General features: G+C 41.0%; 1 protein-coding gene across 5 annotated transcripts in view; it reads left to right on the top strand.

The window, feature by feature from the left end:
* GRM1 (glutamate metabotropic receptor 1) overlaps positions 1-16,956 on the top strand; it is a 195,415-nt gene extending 178,459 nt beyond the window's left edge. For 2 of the 5 annotated variants that reach the window (XM_026100282.2, XM_064509191.1), the window contains one exon: positions 13,210-16,956. In XM_026100282.2, coding sequence (XP_025956067.1) covers positions 13,210-14,047 — 838 coding nt within the window. In that variant the 3' untranslated portion in view covers positions 14,048-16,956. Of the gene's footprint in view, positions 1-2,471; positions 2,557-2,877; positions 5,504-13,209 lie in introns of those variants that run through there. The other 3 variants (XM_026100284.2, XM_026100285.2, XM_026100283.2) reach the window with 3 other exon arrangements.
* The last annotated feature ends 747 nt before the right edge of the window (positions 16,957-17,703 follow it).

The raw sequence follows: 17,703 nt of genomic DNA, 5'->3' as shown, positions 1-17,703 counted from the left end.
TGCCATCGCTGCCTGCAAGGCTGGGAGGAAGGAGAGAGAAAATATTATCATAATTAAAAATAGGGAGGTCCAGAGATCCAAGCACCAATCCTGGATCAGAGCTCTGTAGTATTACCACACATTATCAGTAAGACAAAGCAAGCCAGAAGAATGTTTCAAATTTAATGCAGCAAAAATTTTTATCATTATTTATGCAATTGACAATGATTTGATAAATGCAAAATAATTCACTGAGGTATAATCAACACATGCATTACATTTCCTGTAACACAATAGATCCAAATTTCACTGTAAATTCAAATCCAAGTTCTGCTGAAGCCTGAGCTCTGAGATTTAGAGCTGATTTCAGCAGTATGTATGCTGTATTGGTATACACCATATGGGGATCCCCCTTGACCTTGGCTAAAAGACAAACCACTGCTTTGGTGGAGCATTTTAACGACAGAGTGCAACCCTGACAGTGGCATCTAGGGGGTTGCATATTATATTACACATAATATTTGTGTGTGATTTTGGCTGATGAATGCAACTGCAGCCACAGTGAGAAAAGGGCTCACTGTTTTTTTGAATGTATTAGGATGCATTTTGAAGTGTCTAGGAAGCAGGCTTATTTCTTCCTTTCACATCAGAGGAATTCATAACAAGAACTACAGATGCCCAGAGCTTGGAGAACAAAATGTTGTGAGGTCACTGTGGGGATATATCTGAATAAGAAGAAAGACGGGGAAGGAAACACAGGATGCATTTAAAGGAGCCAAAAGTGACAGCAAACTGTAGTAGTTAAGGTACTAGAGCTGGTAACACCTGTTGCCTCATAATGAACAGGGATCCAGGTGGTGCTCTGAAATGAAAATTTTTTACCTTTTTCAGTGTCCCTGACCAAAGCTCTCTGTGGCTGTGTGCCCTCTATTGCGCATACAGCACTCATGCGTGTGTGAAATACATTTAGAGCTGGATTTTTGTCTCAGATAATTGACTGCACGTTGCTACTTGTTTTGTGAAATTAGCTCCTGTGACTGAATAAACTACTAATTTCTGATTTTTGATAAGCAGGAATAAGACACGACTCTCATAATTTTCACAGAAAGTAGAAAGTTCTTGTTCTGTCAGTAAATGAAGAAAACTGAAGATGTGTAGAAACGCTGGGTGTTTGTTTAATCAGAAGCTTTATAATCTCTGTAAGTTTAACAGGTTGTAGGAGTGGTCATGGTAGCTAAGTTCCTAATTATGACCGCATTTAAATCGTCAAATCTCAGAGATCTTATTACTCCTGGTAAGGAATGTAATTATTCTAGAGACTTCAAAGTGGGTAGGTTTACAAAATTGCTCAGTAGTGTGTCTTATTTGTGTTTTATTTATAATACTTCACAAGTCAGCTCAAGGCATCCACATCTCCAAAATGGGTATGCATGTGTTTCTGTGTACATCACTCTGTGCTGTTCATTACTATGTGGTGAGAAGAATGGCTTTTTTGGCTTCTTAGCAGTTTTACTCAGTATGTAGTACATGTACATACCATCCATGAATCTGTTGTTTTGAGGTAAACAGAAGTCTGGCAAGCATGCATTATGACTGTTTGATTGGGAGAAATGCTGAATTTTGATTTGCATTTTATTTGCGATACAATGACAACTTTTTTGCAGAAATTCATTGATACATTCCATGTGCAAAAATACCTGAGATTTTTGTCAAAGCACGCACATATGTGTGTATATTTTTATTGATACTGGGGAAGGCAAATGACAGTTTGCATCCACTTTCCAGGTTAAGGTATAGGAGAAAATAAACTAGAAATTGTCTTATACTAACGGCTCAAAACTGCAATCTGCAATCCCTTTTGGAATTACCATTGCAGATAAGAGTGTCTAGGAGACCCTTCATTTTGTGTCTACCTCAATAAGGCCAATGTATCAATAAGAAAAAAGGACATGTAGTGAAATCACATATAATAAAAGCTAGTGACTATTCAGCTATAGACCGTGTTAAAAGAAAGGAAACATTTAGAAAAGCAGATTATGTGAAAGAGATTCATAGAGAAAAATCAGGAACTGAGTACATATTAAAAACTCCACCAGGAAAAACTTCCAGTAATGTTGTTAGATAAGACATGAAAGGCAGATGCTCCTTTTTCATCATTTCACCCTGCATTGAGAATGCCGGGGAGAATTCCCACTAACAGCTAAATGCACAGCAGCCCTTGCCATCTGGCATATGAGTACATCAGGGTTCAGCAGAGAAAGTAGGGACAAAATCATGAGAACGTATTTTAAACAATACCACGCTAGGGCAAAGGGAAAACCGCTATGGAAGTTGAGGTGACTAACGCAATGAACAAGAGGAGAAAAGACGGGGAAGACTGCAGCAAAATTTAGAAGTAGGCGAGGGACAGGCACCCTATTGAGTGGTCTAGCCACCATGTGTGCACATGTGTATAACCACTCACTGGGTGTCTTTTTCTTTTCCATCTTCAGGAAGAGGCAGCCAGAATTCTCGCCCACCAGCCAGTGTCCGTCGGCACATGTGCAGCTTTGAAAAATCCCACACTGCAGTGAATGTGTAAGAGAAGCTGCATGACAAAGAGTGCTTTTACCCCTTGCTTTCTCTTTCTCATTGGTTTATCATGTCTGATGACGGGACAAATGTGGTGCATGCCATTAAAGATGGGAAATTTGCTTATGTTCCCTGTTTTGCACAATGACTTAATCTGATTGTCCAGATCTGATGAAGAGGACACTGAACAATTTTTTTACAGCTTTTATTTTTTAAAAAAGCCTTCACTTTTATTTGGAAATGCCTACAACTTTGAAAATACATCCTTTTTGTACTAATTTTATCTTCTTTTTCCATTTAGCCAACATTTTTTTTCTTTTTTTACAGTTTTGCATGAAGATGACATTATCCTGCGTGCTATAGACAACAATCTAGTGGCTGCCTCATGGCAAGACACCTTTGCTGTGCACAGTTCTTGCTAACTGCGCTCGTTAGTGAACTGCTGCTGCAGAGCCAGCAGAGGGAACACAGAAAACGCTGGTTTGGTGGGATTCACAGAACAGGGAGATCACATGTAAATGGAAACTGCAGAATCTGACCTAGGAAAAAACAGTTGCCCTAAACGATCTTTAAGTATAGCAGATAATTTTTTACTAAACTAATACAGTTTTTTACGAGACATTCAAAATCTGAAATATTCTCCACTCAGCGAACATTAGCAAAGTTCAGCTGCTCAAAAAAAAAAGCATGACAATTGCCCACCCTAAGCAAACACAAGCCCAGCAGAGAAAACACACTAGCTGTTGCAGAAACAGAAAGGCTCCTCCTCACTTCTTCCAGGACGGATTTATGCTCTTTTCCATCTGAGAAACTACAGATGCAAAACAGCCCTGCTCCTGGCCCCAGGGAATGTTGTGCAGTGACTAGGTGGAAATCTGCCTCTGATACACTTATATGGCATTTTGAGCAATATCATATCTGTACAGCTGGAGCAGCTGTTTAGTTTCTCTAATCAGTGATGCATTCTAGCCCTGGATATACTTTTGACAATCAATGCTATTTGTGGACAGACAGCAATAATGTTAACTCAATCTGCCCCTCTGATTTGCAGATTAGAAGAAATACATATATTTGATGCAGTAGCGATGCTTTTGCAGGGCCTGGGTAGCAACCATAATTCCTCCCATGAAAGCCAAACTTTACAAAGTCAGTGTAAAGAACAGGACAAGCATTTTGTTATTAACTTCCAGCCCAACAACAATGTGCCCTTCTTTTCTGATATGGAACAAGCGCTACAGTTACCCAGTGCACAGATTGCCAATTGTTTGTCCAGAAAGATGGACCGTGAAGTGGAAGTCCAACACAGACAGGCCATTAGGAGGCAGAGAAAGAAGAATGCAACAACAGATACTATTCAAAAATCATGGAGATGAGCTGTAAAAATCCTGAGCACAGGGAAGGCAGAAACCCCTGCTCTTTGCATGACAATGCTCAGGAATTTTTTTTTGGTTCAGAAAAAAAAAATCCTCATCCACATGAATGCCTGAGAAACACCTCTAGTAGGGCCCCATCCGATGAATGCGACTTTGAATGCTTGTGGTAGATGCACAGATAAGAAAGGCTCTAAAAAGCAGCTGAGTTTTCCCAGACCTGTTAATTCAGACCTGCTGAGCATGAAGCTCGCTATTTTGGCACATTGCTCCCTCCCCTGCCCCTCAGGCTGCCCTCTCTCTCCTGCTAGGGCTCGTGCTTTCCGGGGCCCAGCAGCGTCACACTGCAGCCAGGGAACAGGCACATCCTCCATCAGCAACCTAATGGCATAGGCTTTCTGGGGCCACCAGCCCAGGATGAGCAGTGCAAAGGCATGTTCTGTCATGCCCCTGGATGCCCATCACCACCACATGGCCTCATCCCCAAATTCATCAGGACTGCAGCAACTAGCGAGTCTGGATGTTCTTGAGGAAGCCCTACTTTGCTATCTCAACATGCTAGAAATCACTGCTGGTGTTACAGCTTCTCTTGCTTTCCAGTTGTAAGCAAATAGATGTAGGGACATGAAACACTTTCGTGTTTTGCTGTGCACCATACTTGGCATTGGTTTTCTTCTAAGAGCGATCTCCATGTTTTCCTGGAGGAGTCAAGAAATGCAGAATCATGAAAATGGAATAATGAAAACTGATTATCACATGAAGAAACTCAGAAATATGTTTGAGTTTCAGGGCTCTTTTCTTCCAAATCTATCCAATCATTATCATGGAAACTTTCAGATACACCTGTAAAACTCACAAGCCTTACTGGCTGGATAAGCTAGTCTAGCATGCTAGGGAGAGTTACATACTACAAATGAGGTGCCTCATGACTAAGCTTCCTGTGGCAACTGAGTTAAGTTTGCATTCAAAATACTGGCAATAGCACTAGTAGCATGTTAAGGCAAGTCTGATGGCTCTCCAAGTGTTTAAACTGAGGCAGACATGCTCAAGTATATCAAAGAGTCTCAGAAGTTAAAGTGGGAGAAAGACTTCACTGATTGCTATCTCTAGGAAACTGCAAGGGCTGTACTTTTTCTTATCAACAAGCGTCCGGAGCAACAGGCTTTTACCAGTTCCATGAGGAACAGTCACCACAGCTATTGACTAGAATATGTTCTGGATTTTCAATATAATATTTCCCTTTTGTAATTTCACCTAGGGCTTTCAGTCGTGCATCTGTGTACTGTACGAAATATCTGCCATCCTTGGTGTTAATGCATTTCAGATGTTTAAAATCTTTTACTGGGCTGCTCCATCAAGTTAAATACGTTTAGCTATTTTACCTTCCCCTCGTACACCCTTGTCTTTATCCCCTGATGTTTTTTTGTTGCTGTTCTCTATACAGCTTCCAGTTTGTCGATATTTTTCTGGTAAGATGGTGCCCCAAACCCTTTTGCATCAGAATCATAAAGGGATTACAAGAAAGCAAGAACAAATTCCCCATTATCTTAATTACCATTAAACTGCATTTATAGGAAAAACTTCCTAATGTGTGCCATGGCGTGGTGCTTTTGAGTACAGAACACAGAATTCATGGGGTATTTTTGTGGCTTTCATATTCAAAATGCATTAATTAGTGTTTCTCATTCAACAGCAGCTCTAGAGCTTTTCCAACAATATTTCTCTTGATGAAATATTTTGCTGAATGTTGCTGATCTTCACAGTTTTCCAGTGTTACAGATTATTTTGTCTTAGTTGCATCCACCTGAGCCATTCCTAAATTAATTTTATTCTATCATTTACTTCCCATGTTCCTAAGCTTTCCCAGTTCCGTTGCTCAACACATTCCAATACTGAGGTTTTATTGACTATGTTCCTTTGCCAGCCTGTCTGAAAAAATGTTTCAGTTCAGGTATTGCCATTGACTGCATTATCATATCCATTTACTGGAATGGGCAACATGAGGCACATCTTCAGATAATACAGATTGGCTTTTCCATTGACATCAAAGTATCTATGATGATGTGCACTACATTTTTTCTGTGCACTAACTTTATAATCCTTAAAAAAAGACAAGGATGATCCAGTAAGGTGTATTCATTCTGAAGATTTTCTGGTTGTTACTTATCATTAACAACAAAACAAACAGATTCAATTTTTTTTCACTAGTAAGAGCATTGTTTTAATTTCACTTTGATTCACAGGTTTCTCATCTTAATTTCTTGAGCATGGGCAGAATTTGCCTACTATTCAGGAAAAAAAAATTAATTATCCTAAACTTTGTATTATCTATTAGAATAAGTTGTTTTGTCCAAGCAACACATTACTAATTATTTGTTATTCCTTTCAAAATATCTTGTGAACAGTTTAGGAGCTGCAACACTGCTTTCTGCTTTTTGGGCACTTTCATAATGTCAAAGCCAACAGATCACAAACAGTTCACAAGTTCCTCAAATATATTTCTCCAAATTATTTGTAGTAGCTTATTTTTAATCCTTTTGCTGTAACAAAAGACACTAGTAAACCAAATTTTCTTTGCTAATAATTAGATGGATAACTGAAATGTGACCTAGCTTCTGTATTTCAGATAAGACTTAAAATTAATATCAGTAATTATAAGTAGTATTCAGCTCTTTATACACATTACCAGTGTAACATTCTCATACCTTTGCTGACCTAGGTAAGTACGATCTGTAATACATACTAAAGTTGTCGCACTTAAACTATGTTGAAGCAATGCATTCACCTTCCCCCTCCCCTCTGCTTCAAAATGACAGTGGTATAAAAGTGCCTATATAGGTATACATAACTGTTACGCTCAAAAGTGAATAAGGCAGTTTATTTCAGGATACTTGTCTGAACCAGCAGTCTAAACTGCTGGACTTGGGAGTACTTTCCTGCTCCTGGGACAAGCCTGGTAGCAACCCACCTCCATGTAAGCATGGGTGTAAAGTCTCTGCCACCAGCCCTGGCTCCTGTTTTCCCCGAGCAGCGACTGGGGCATAGAGGCCGGGGGAGCCCTCAGGCGCAACCCTGGGGGCCCCCTGTGATTGGGAACCAGCAGCATGTCACAACGAATCTCAGCAGTTCAGGCTAGACATAGATGCTGTGCCCACTTTACTATTACTATTTCAATTTAAAAAAGAAAGAAAGCAGTGCATTATCAATAGGATCATGTGTATTACAAAGCCTGTGCATATCTCAGATCAAAGTAACGTTAAACTTTTGCTGTATGAAGGAGGACTAATGAAGGAGAAAAACAGGTAAGAAGATATATTTGAGTAAGCCAGTGGCAAGGCAGAAGCTGAGAACAGGCAGTTCTTGGCTTGTGCTCTCCCACACCAATCCTAAATCTCTTCCGGCTTTGCCTCTGTGATACCATCTTATGTGTTCCTGTATTTTGTGTATACCTGCTCTTAGTATAACAGTTTCCATGATACATTTAAAGTAGCCATCCAATTTACATAGAACAGGATCTCCCATGTGCGAGGGAAGCAATTTATTTTGTCCTAAAAAAAAAAGAAAAAAAAAGGAAAAGATGGGTAAGAAAAAGTTAGTTCAGTAATTTAAATTTTCAAAAACACTGGTGGGAGGTTAAACTTTGCTCTAATTATACAGCACGACAGAGAGAATAGGAGTCATGCTCTGAGAACAGTTGTGACATCCTCTTATCAGTGAGATAGAGATTACATTGTAAATGGACTAAAACTGAAATTGTGTGTGTTTTTTTTCCTTTAGGTAACAATAAATGATGCTTATCAGTCAAAAAAAAACCCTGAGCATACACTGTAATGGGGCTGTGGTAGATGATGGTTCCCTCACTCCTGGATGATCCATACAGATGTTAAACCTGGGTTAGAAAAGCAGACGAATCCCTAGAAGGAATGCTTCAAAGAACTGAGCTTGCAGGAACATGCTAAATGATGTGGCCTGCTCTGTTATTGAATGGTAGAGGTGACTGCTGCAGCTTGCTGAATGGCCCTGAGAAGAGGTTCCCACTTAGCACAGGGAGATATTGCTACCCTGGGTTTAAACCAGCTCATGCCCTTAATCAAATCTGATGCCACGGTGGCTGTCCTGAAGTGCATACAATAATGGAAGAGACCTTGGCGATACCAGCAAAACATCTGCAGTGCACTGCAGCACAGGCACTAGCCTTAAGTTTTAAATCGGTTAGCTTGGCTCCTGGGAACAAGGGCAGAGCTCTGTTCGGGTGAATGACTGCTGCTTATGTGACTGCAGAGTTGACAGAAAGCTTGCTGATGGTTAACGGCCTTTCTTTAGGCAGGGCAGAAATTCCTCTGCTGGCTTTCCTAGGCTGGCACCCATGAGCAATTGCTGTTTGGGCTGAGAAAGGCTTTGCACCACGCACAGCTTTTGGACAGGGTCCTTCTTTTGCTCTGCTGTCCTTCCTTTTAAACTGGAAGAGCTCCTTCTCAAGCACTTTGCCTGACAGCATCTCCAGCTGTGGCACAGTGACAAGCACCTCATTGCCTAGATGACGAGCCATTTTCCTGATATGTCCATTTCTAAAGTTAATCTAATCAAAGCACCCTGTAAGTACTGTACTGTTTAACCATTTCATATGGTATCATTTACAGATTACTATGTGTAAAACAATCAAGGCAAAAGAGACATGGGTTCAGACATACAGGACTGAAAGTTCACCTAATTCTCTGCATTCTGGGTCTCAGGCTACAGCTTTGCTGATGAAAAATAATCGAGATCAGAGTTGCACGGACAGTACCTTGATGACCTTAAGACCACTGGCTCAAGTCTTCACTTGAAGACTTTCTTCAAGTAACTATTAAGGTCTAAAGTTCTTTACTGAGTTGTTTAGTGTCTATGATCATCAGTCTTACGCAGAGAGTATGTTGTAAAGGTTGATGTATGTGTTAAAAACAACACCTTGAATTACCAAAGAAAAATAGTGACAGACAGACCTGCACATGGAACTCAGATACCTAATAAAATCCCACAGAAGAAATACACTGCTGTTTATTCCCCCCAGATATGAAAAACCTAGACAAAGCAGTTGTGAAAATTGAGAAACTTCAGCTAACCTCTATGTACCTCCTTACCTATAAAGCACAAGAAAGTCTGTCTTTTATGTGTTGATTGGATATCCATGAACACATCTGAATATTTGGGCTAGATGCAAGCATATGAAGAAGTAATACTTTGGGTGTTACACTGGGTATATATTGCTAGAAACGTTCAGTTCCCTTGTGACTCCAAGGAGCTGTCATCAAACTTTTATAACAAGGCACCAGGTTCAACCCTTTCTAAGCATGCATGTGTTTTCTTAGCCAGATCTATCTGTGTGACAAGAGCTGTGGGGTTGCAGCAGTATAATTCAGGGGTGAAAGGCCATCAGAGAGAGTAATGTCCTCACAGTCAGTTGATGAACTCCACAAAAGGACCCTGCTGGTGGTGGAACAGAGTTGGATTAAACCAGAGGTCTCTGCACTAAGACTTGTGCTGCAGTCAGTGTTGATGGATCACAGACCAGGCAAAAGAGACACTTCTTTCTGATAGCTGGCTTTGGTTATAAAACTAGCATCCTACACTTTTATTCTCTTCTTGACAAAAGACAACAAGGGAAGGAAGAAGTAAAGTCTAGGGGTCAAACCAGGGAAGAGACATTGTAATGTCTCTTTTGTTGAAAAGTTTCAGGGGATCATTTTGCCTCACTTGATTCACCAGGCAAAATTAAGACCGTCCTTTTAAATGACATACTCACTGCCAGAGGAATGTCACATTGTCCTTTCTAGCACAGATCATCTGCTCTTCTTCATCAGTTTTCTTTTTCATAGAAGCTGAATTTGCATCACTTCTGAGCAGTCAGCAGGAAGTCTAAATTCTGTAGGAAACTGCATAAAAAAACAGAAAGTAAGTTAGAAGAGATGAGTAAATACACAATGGACATGAAATGGGTAAACTTTTTATTGACAAAATCAAGAGAACACCAGTCAGTCTCATCTCACTCTCAGGCAATAGAGAATCATGTTTTCATTACCCCAACTGTGATCCGGTTTGATACTTTATCCTGCCTTTGTGGAGAACAAAGCACTCCTCCCATTTTGCCAGGTTGATTATTCTGATTTTTACCTTTTCCCATTGAAGCTTCCTTCAAAAAGAAGGTGACATTCACTTAGTAAATGGTGACCATGCATCCCACATGCAGTCAGAATTGTCAACATGGTTTTGCACCAGTGAGTTAGTTAGATTCCTGTGTAGCAGATCCCCTGTTCAGGTCTGAGTGTTTCCAGCCCCACCTTTGCTTGTCATCGAAATGTCAATTAATGCAGTTCAAGATGGCTGGTCTTTGTTCCAGGATCACAAGTGCTTTTTTGCATGTTAATTGTTAATTCTGGCTGAATGTATCAATCTCAGTGTGACTCCCAGCCAGCCATCCAGCAAGACAGAGCCCCTGCCTTTCTGTGACAGGCTTGTGGCATTTCCACTGTCTCAAACATGAATTATCCACAGGATAATGCTGCACTGACACAGCGAGGAGAGTGAGTTCAGAGGAAGAGTTGGAAGGAGAGACGGAAAAGAACGGTAATAGAAAAGAGAGATTGCCCAAATGGAAATCTCCAGCATGACCATAAGGAGAGGCACTGCGGCTCGCAAGCTAGTTATCACAAAGCTAACAGAGCTGGGAGCAGTAAGCCCTGGCAAGCAGAGGCGAGGCGCTCCAGCAGCACCGGCTTTCCTCCTAGAGCACATCGATAACAGGAGAATCTTGAATAAGCAGTTTGTTTGCAGTTGGGTATTGTGGTATCAGTGTAGTTTGAGTGAAGTACAGCTCTTGGCTTGGGCTCGTTTAAGTACACGGTGGAGCATGCTACAGAAAAAAGAAGTCAGAAGAGCAGAATTTGATAGTGAGGGGGAGGATAACAAACAGAAGAGGAGGAAGTTTTATCTGAAGAAAGAGGTAGTCGGCTTCTTAAAATAGCAGTGTTTGCCTTTGATACAAAATACAAAATCTTGGGAACAAAATGAGGTAGGGACTAAACAGACGGTGTGAGGAGGTTTTTCTCATTCGAAAGTGAGATGATGCACCACAGCTAGATATGAAGAAGTAAGTGTTGCTGAAATGGACTTAGCATAATAGACAGCAGATAGTCATCACGCTTTTTCAGAAAAGCCTTTTGCAGTATTTGCAAGCTACAGCATCAGCAAAATGCAGTATGAAAGCACTTGACTTGTTTTAATGTCTACAAGTAGAGGCCTGTTTTGAGCTCAAAGCAGACAAAATGTGTTTCCGTGTGAAGAGTTTGTAAATCTTGGTGTGTTAAAATGTGACTTTAAAAATCTTTTACTTCCAACAGTTACATTCATTTGCTTATCTTTATAGCACTTCAAAAAAAGTCATATCACAGCTCATTCTGATCAAAATTGGAATGCTTCTAAACCTTCATTCTTATCTTTTCATTTATTAATATAACATAGAGGTTTCACTCTTCAGCAGGAACTTTCTTTTTTCTCCCCTAGGTAAAAGCTCTAAATCCAAACAATTCCAGGTCCTACCAAGTATATGCTTTGGAGAGTTATGAATTTTTTAGATTGGCCTTTTCTTGTGGGCCAATTCCCAGAAAGATGCTGAGCCACAGATCCAGTGTTTGGAGTCTGGCACTGGAGCTGAACTTCACAGCTTGGATCCATCTCAAATTCTCTTTTTTCTCCAGGAATATTTACTGCTCAGCAGAAAAATGCCACATCACTGTGTATATTTCTTTTTCCCTTTTGCCAGATTTGCAAGATTATCTAAGTTGCACCAGTTTCTCCAAGCTTCCAAAGTTGGCCACTAACTTTTTATAAAAGTCAACAGGTAATTATTTACTCCCTGAAAATGAGGAGGGCTGGAGCTTGAGCAGGAAAAGCAAACTATTCAGGCAGGTACTGGAGGCTGTATGTAAGGGAAGCAATCTCCCCCAGTGTGTGCAGTACCATGAGGCAGCACAGCTATGCCTGCCTCCCACCTGCACTACAATCACAGGGCCTGAAATTTAATCCTTTGTTTCTTTCTGCCCCCTGAGGGGTGAAACCCTGAGATAAGGCTGCATGTGTAGATAGTCTTCCAATTTCTCTCTGGACTTTGGTTTCCACCCAGGTGATGTATATTATAATTTGTGAATGATGTCTACTGGCTTGACCTGCAATTAAATAATTGCTTGGTCCCCTTACGTGGCATTCAGCTCACCACTCCACCTGCTGCTAATGAGACACCACTCTGCTTTGAGTGCTGCTGCCTGTGAAGGTGCAGGGAAATGCAAAAAACACTGCAATCCCTCAACTCCAGCCTTTACCCTCAGGTTCTCACTCAGCCAAACACCCTGGTGTTTTGAAGGGATCCAGCCCGCATGAGGAGTCAGAGGGCTTGACTCACCATGATCCTGTTGCTGCTTGTTCCTCCACCCACACAAAACCAACTGTTTTCAATCCCAGTGTTTTCTCCTTGTTTGTAAATAATAGTCACTTGGGAAGAATTGCATTTGGTCTGCCCTAACTGCACAGCAAGCAGTCTCTACAGCAAAAGAAACTCAGCAAGCAGGGAGTGCTATCTGTGGGCTTTAGTTGTGCATGCGAAAGCAAGATGTGGCTGACAGACTGAATGAGCAGTCAGAGGAGCTGAGCATACTTTTGCCTCCTACCTGAAGGAGGCCCTGGGACTCCTTCAATTCTGTAATAGCTAATGTATTTCTAAGTGTGAATGGGAGTCAGGGGATAAAAAGGAAAGGGGGAGTCATTAACAGTTTCTCCTGCTACCCAGAGTGCCAAAGGCTAAGACTGTGGGTTGTTTTTCTTCCAACAGTTTGGAAATATTTCATACAAACTGCAAATCAGGCTTAATTAAAGCTCTCCCTGTGACTTGTTTTCTTTTCTTCCCCCTGCAAGGTACAGTGAACGAACTTAGATACAAACTAAAATAGTTAGAGACCTCAAAACACAGCCAAACTTCCTTGAACCTTTCCTGTGTGCGAGGCTTTCCACGGTGGCTGTGGAGTGGGCAACCAGGGGGATGAAAATTGCAGTAATTGCTGCTGTTCAGAAACATTCTTGTTTCCCTCTGCAGTATTTCTCCCTGCTTTCTTCTGGGAGGACGTGAAGAACTGGAGGTGGAGGGTGGGAGGAGAGATGGTTAATGAGGCAAAGCAGCCAACATTTCTGTAGGCTTGTTTGTTATATTGCCCATGTGTGCATAATGTAAATGCAAATAAACCCATCTTTATTTTATTCATAGTTCTAATGGAAAGTCTGTGTCATGGTCTGAACCAGGTGGAAGACAAGTTCCCAAGGGACAACACATGTGGCACAGACTCTCAGTGCATGTGAAGAGCCAGGAGGCAGGGTGCAATCAGACCGCGGTGATCAAACCCCTCACTAAAAGCTACCATGGCCAAAGCAAGAGCCTGACTTTTTCTGACATCAGCAGTAAGACTCTGTACAATGTGGTGGAGGAACAGGAGAGCGAGCCCATCCGCTTCACCCAGCCCGGCAGCCCCTCCATGGTGGTGCACAGGCGGATGGCCACAACACCCCCACTGCCAGCCACAGCGGAGGAGACCCACCTCTTCTTGCCCGAGCAGCCCCCCAAGAGCCTGCCTCTGCAGCCGCGCTCCCTCATGGAGCAGCTGCAAGGAGTGGTCAACAAGTTTGCCCCTGGCATCCCCGACTTCAACGCCGTGCTCCCCGCACCCAGCTTGGGCAACAGTGTGCGGCCCCCGTACCAGGCCCCACCGCAGCAGCCCCCACCACTGCCTCTCCAAGAGGCCACCGCCTTCAGCGAGGAGCCCGCGTCCCCCCCAGCCGAGGAGGCAGAGAGCGAAAAGCTGAAGCTCATCCAGGGCTATGTCTACGAGAAGAACCCGGAGGATGAGGAGGACGAGCCAGCAACCAGCAAACTGACTCTGGAAGACTCTCCAGCGCTGACGCCCCCTTCCCCTTTCCGGGATTCGGTGGCTTCGGGCAGCTCCGTGCCCAGCTCCCCTGTGTCGGAGTCGGTGCTGTGCACCCCCCCGGACATGACGTATGCCTCTGTCATCCTGAGGGATTATAAGCAAAGCTCGTCCACCTTGTAGAGCAGGGATGCTGCCAAGATGGGACAAGAAGGACTTCGGCAGCTGCCCTCTGGGAGATCCTGGGGAGAAAAATCTCCCAGGGGTGGGGGAGAGGGAGGAAGCAGAAAGTGAAGTCACATATGACAGGGCAAAAACTTTATCCTGAACTTAAAAAAAAAAAAAAAAAAAAAAAGATCCATTCTGAGGGCTCAAAATTCTCTAGCTGTTAAAAATACTGTACTTTGAGAAGATGATAGGAGAACATAGCAAAGCACAAACCCAATAAACAACTTCTATGGCAAAAAATGAATTAACACACAGAAAAATATCACACTTAGTCACACCTTCTCTTGGCAATGCTTGAAAAGGACTCTGGGAAGTGTGACCTTGGAGGAGTCATTAGCACATCTCCTGACTGTAATCCGTCTGCTACAGAAGCAACAAATCCAGAAGCTGGAAAGGCGAGTGTGGCGAGGAGAAATGAAGCTATTTGTATATGAGACATATATGCATAAATAATTTTTTCTGGTATAAATGTGTAACACTTTGGGGGCAGAGGAGCACATGAAAGCATATGGCTCTTAATGAATTTTGTCTGAACAATTTGTTGCTCATATTAGGCTGCTTTGGGGGGAGGGGTCTTCTTTTGTGCTGATCGTGAACAGCGCCAGGATTACTATCAAGTTAAGATCTGAGAGGTTACTGGGGAAAGTCCTTGCTGTAGTACTTGTGATGTGACGAGGACTTAAAAAACACCCTTTTGTATAAGATTGCAAACCATGTGGCTAAACTGTTACACAACATTTACTGTAGCAGAACAATATTTATTGACTAACTTTTCATAATACAATATACTTGCCATGTGATTACATCATTCCTTTGTGTTACTTTTGAATCAAATACATTGGAAAATAGCTGTATACTTAGAGCAATGATTACTACTCTGAAACAAAGGCAATTCCATATTGGAGATTATAGAGTCAGCCTAGAAGCAAGAGAGTGAGCGAATGTTTGTGTCTCTGTATGCGTGTATACAGTATGTGTGAAATGTAATGTCTAATAACTACCACTGGAGGATTGTCTTATAAATATACTATGAATATTTTTATGTTTCAATCATGTTTTATATTGCATTGTTACAAATATTCAATAGATCTTTGGAGATTTATATGCTGTGCTATCACATTTTTTCATATACAAGCTCAGACAGTTGTTACCCTTATAATAGGGTGCTCTATTTTGCAGATATTTTATGAAGTAGACATATGGTATTAATAACCAGTGTATTGAGAACTTGTTACTTTAAGTGTTTGCAGCAAGTGTGGTTAAGAAACAAAAAAAAAAAGAAAACAAAAAAAGAAAAAGTCTGTTTTAGAAATCTTGCACTTGCCAGTATAAATCTATACAGGTGAGACAGGAAAAAGTATTTAAACTATTTTGTTGCTTCAGATAATTAAAAATAAAATCATGTGCAGGCAGGAACTTTCATCAGTGCTTAATGTGTACATATATACCCAGGTTTTGTTCTAAACTGTTCTTTTAATTTGTTTATTATGTTTAGTTGGGTATTCTTTCTACACACTTCCATTTCTTCTATTTAATATACAATCTTGTCAGCTGAAAAGTCACTTCCAGGCAGTTGTAGTTCTGTCATTCATTCCTCCTCCTCTAATCCAACACTCCCCGGTGGCATGTTCAAAGTCCAGATCTGATTGCTGTGGCTTGAAATTCATTATATTTATTATTACCTTATTTATATATGTGTATATGACATATATTCGAGACAGCATTTTAGCTGCTATGAACTTTGATAGTGCTGCTGAATTTAGCTGAGGATCTGTCTGATAATTTTACACTTTATTTTACACTTTATTTCCAAAGATATTTCTAAGGAATATTTTCATGCTAATATAGTTGCAAAAAAATGAATTTTAACCATGCTTATTATGTAAATTCTGTCAGAGTTTTTCTGACTTCATTGTATTTCTACTCTGCTTCTCTTTTCACTTGTATTTTAAGAAGTCCTGTTGCCAGTCATCATTTTTTCTCTTAAGGTCCAAATTTCATTATTTTGATCTAATTATATAGCAGAGGTGTCAGAAAATTTGGCTGCTACCAAAAATCAGATGGAATCCATATTCCTGATCCTCTTTTCATTCTGTTTGTTCCTTTCAATATGAACAGTAGCCAATTGCTATCATCATCCCAATGTGGAAAGCATGAACTGACTTTGCCCAAAGTTACATTTTTGCTTTTGTCGGTAGATTGATGTCTCTGCTCTATAATGAACTAAAAACACCTGAGGGTTGGGTTGGTTGATTTTTGTCTGCTTGGTGCTTTGGGTTTTTTTGTTGCTGCTGTTTCTTTTTTTAATGCTAATTACATATTAAGGCAATTGGAAGAATGCCATATTTTCTTTGCTGATCACCACACTAGCAATGAATTTTATCTTATAATCTTAGTATAAGATTCTCTGTGCTGTTTCCAAGAACATACTGTCAGTAGCACAGGGCTAGTACTAGGAAGCCTGTCTTTGAAGAAATGAGATAGATAAGAAAAAGCAACATAATAGGCTCATATAGTCAGGGAGGTGGCAATATGGCAAGGTACTGTAGTTTTCATAGCTGTCTGTTTTGAACATATTAAGCACTGACTTTATTACTGCAATGTAATTATATCATGAGTAGGAGTTTTCTTGAGATTTAGTATATTAGCTCTTAGTTTGTAATTGTTAAAACTGGAAACATACACATACATATATCTAAAGAGCAAGAACTCACCTCGTGTATGTACTTGTATGAGCTATGAAGCTTCCTGTAAAAGTACTTTCTTTTGGTCTGTCAGATGCTTGGTGAAAACTGCCTTTTTGTCAAAATGATCTTGAAAATGCTGTAAAATAAATATTTTCTATTTATTATTTAAAAATAGAATGCCAAGATTGCTAAATTTTGCTTCCTAAACACCCATGTCTAGTAATAAATTGTTCCAGTGCTTTTCAGCATCATGTTCAAGATGGTGGGATGCTCTAGTGGAGGTAGGTATTGATTAGATCGTGGCATGTATGTGAGAGGATGGAGGGTGGAGGGATTTTTGTTTAGAAAACAAAAAATGACTTTTTGGCTTACTGATAAAGATCAGGAGAACCATGGGCAGATGTTAGGGTTGGCAAGTTGTAGAAGATAATTCATTGGGAAATGTCAGGAAATTTTACTTTCCAAGGAAGTGGGGAAACCCCAGTCTGCCATTGGAACTACTCCGTGAAGTTTTGACTCTGTGGGACATCAGCTTCTCCCATTATAGAAACTCACCTACACTTCTTTCAGGCTACTAGTGATAGGCACTGATCCATCCCAGGCATCTTGTGCCTCTTTTATTGCCTCTGTTCAGAGTAAAGAGCTGGGACTCCCAGCTCCTGCTCAGCTCTGCCATTCCCTCACACTGTGGCTTTTCAGCAACCACCAGATTGCCATATGCCTCAGCTAGGGACTCAGCAAAATGGGGCGTATAAAAAAAGTGTTTTCTGGAGCGCTGCTGAGATTTTCACACCCAAGTGACTCTAAACATACAAAACCTAGCTCTTCTCTCTGTGCTTGGGAAGAGGATTGTGTTTAGTGGCTCCCTGTTTTGGATCTGACCTTGCAAGAGCCTACATCTGAGGAGTTCGACCACCTGCAGCT

Source organism: Dromaius novaehollandiae, chromosome 3 (assembly GCF_036370855.1).
Source record: "Dromaius novaehollandiae isolate bDroNov1 chromosome 3, bDroNov1.hap1, whole genome shotgun sequence".
In the NCBI taxonomy this organism is placed as follows: domain Eukaryota; kingdom Metazoa; phylum Chordata; class Aves; order Casuariiformes; family Dromaiidae; genus Dromaius; species Dromaius novaehollandiae.
Note: the sequence above shows the minus strand (reverse complement) of the source record. Positions and strands in the feature narration are given on the sequence as shown.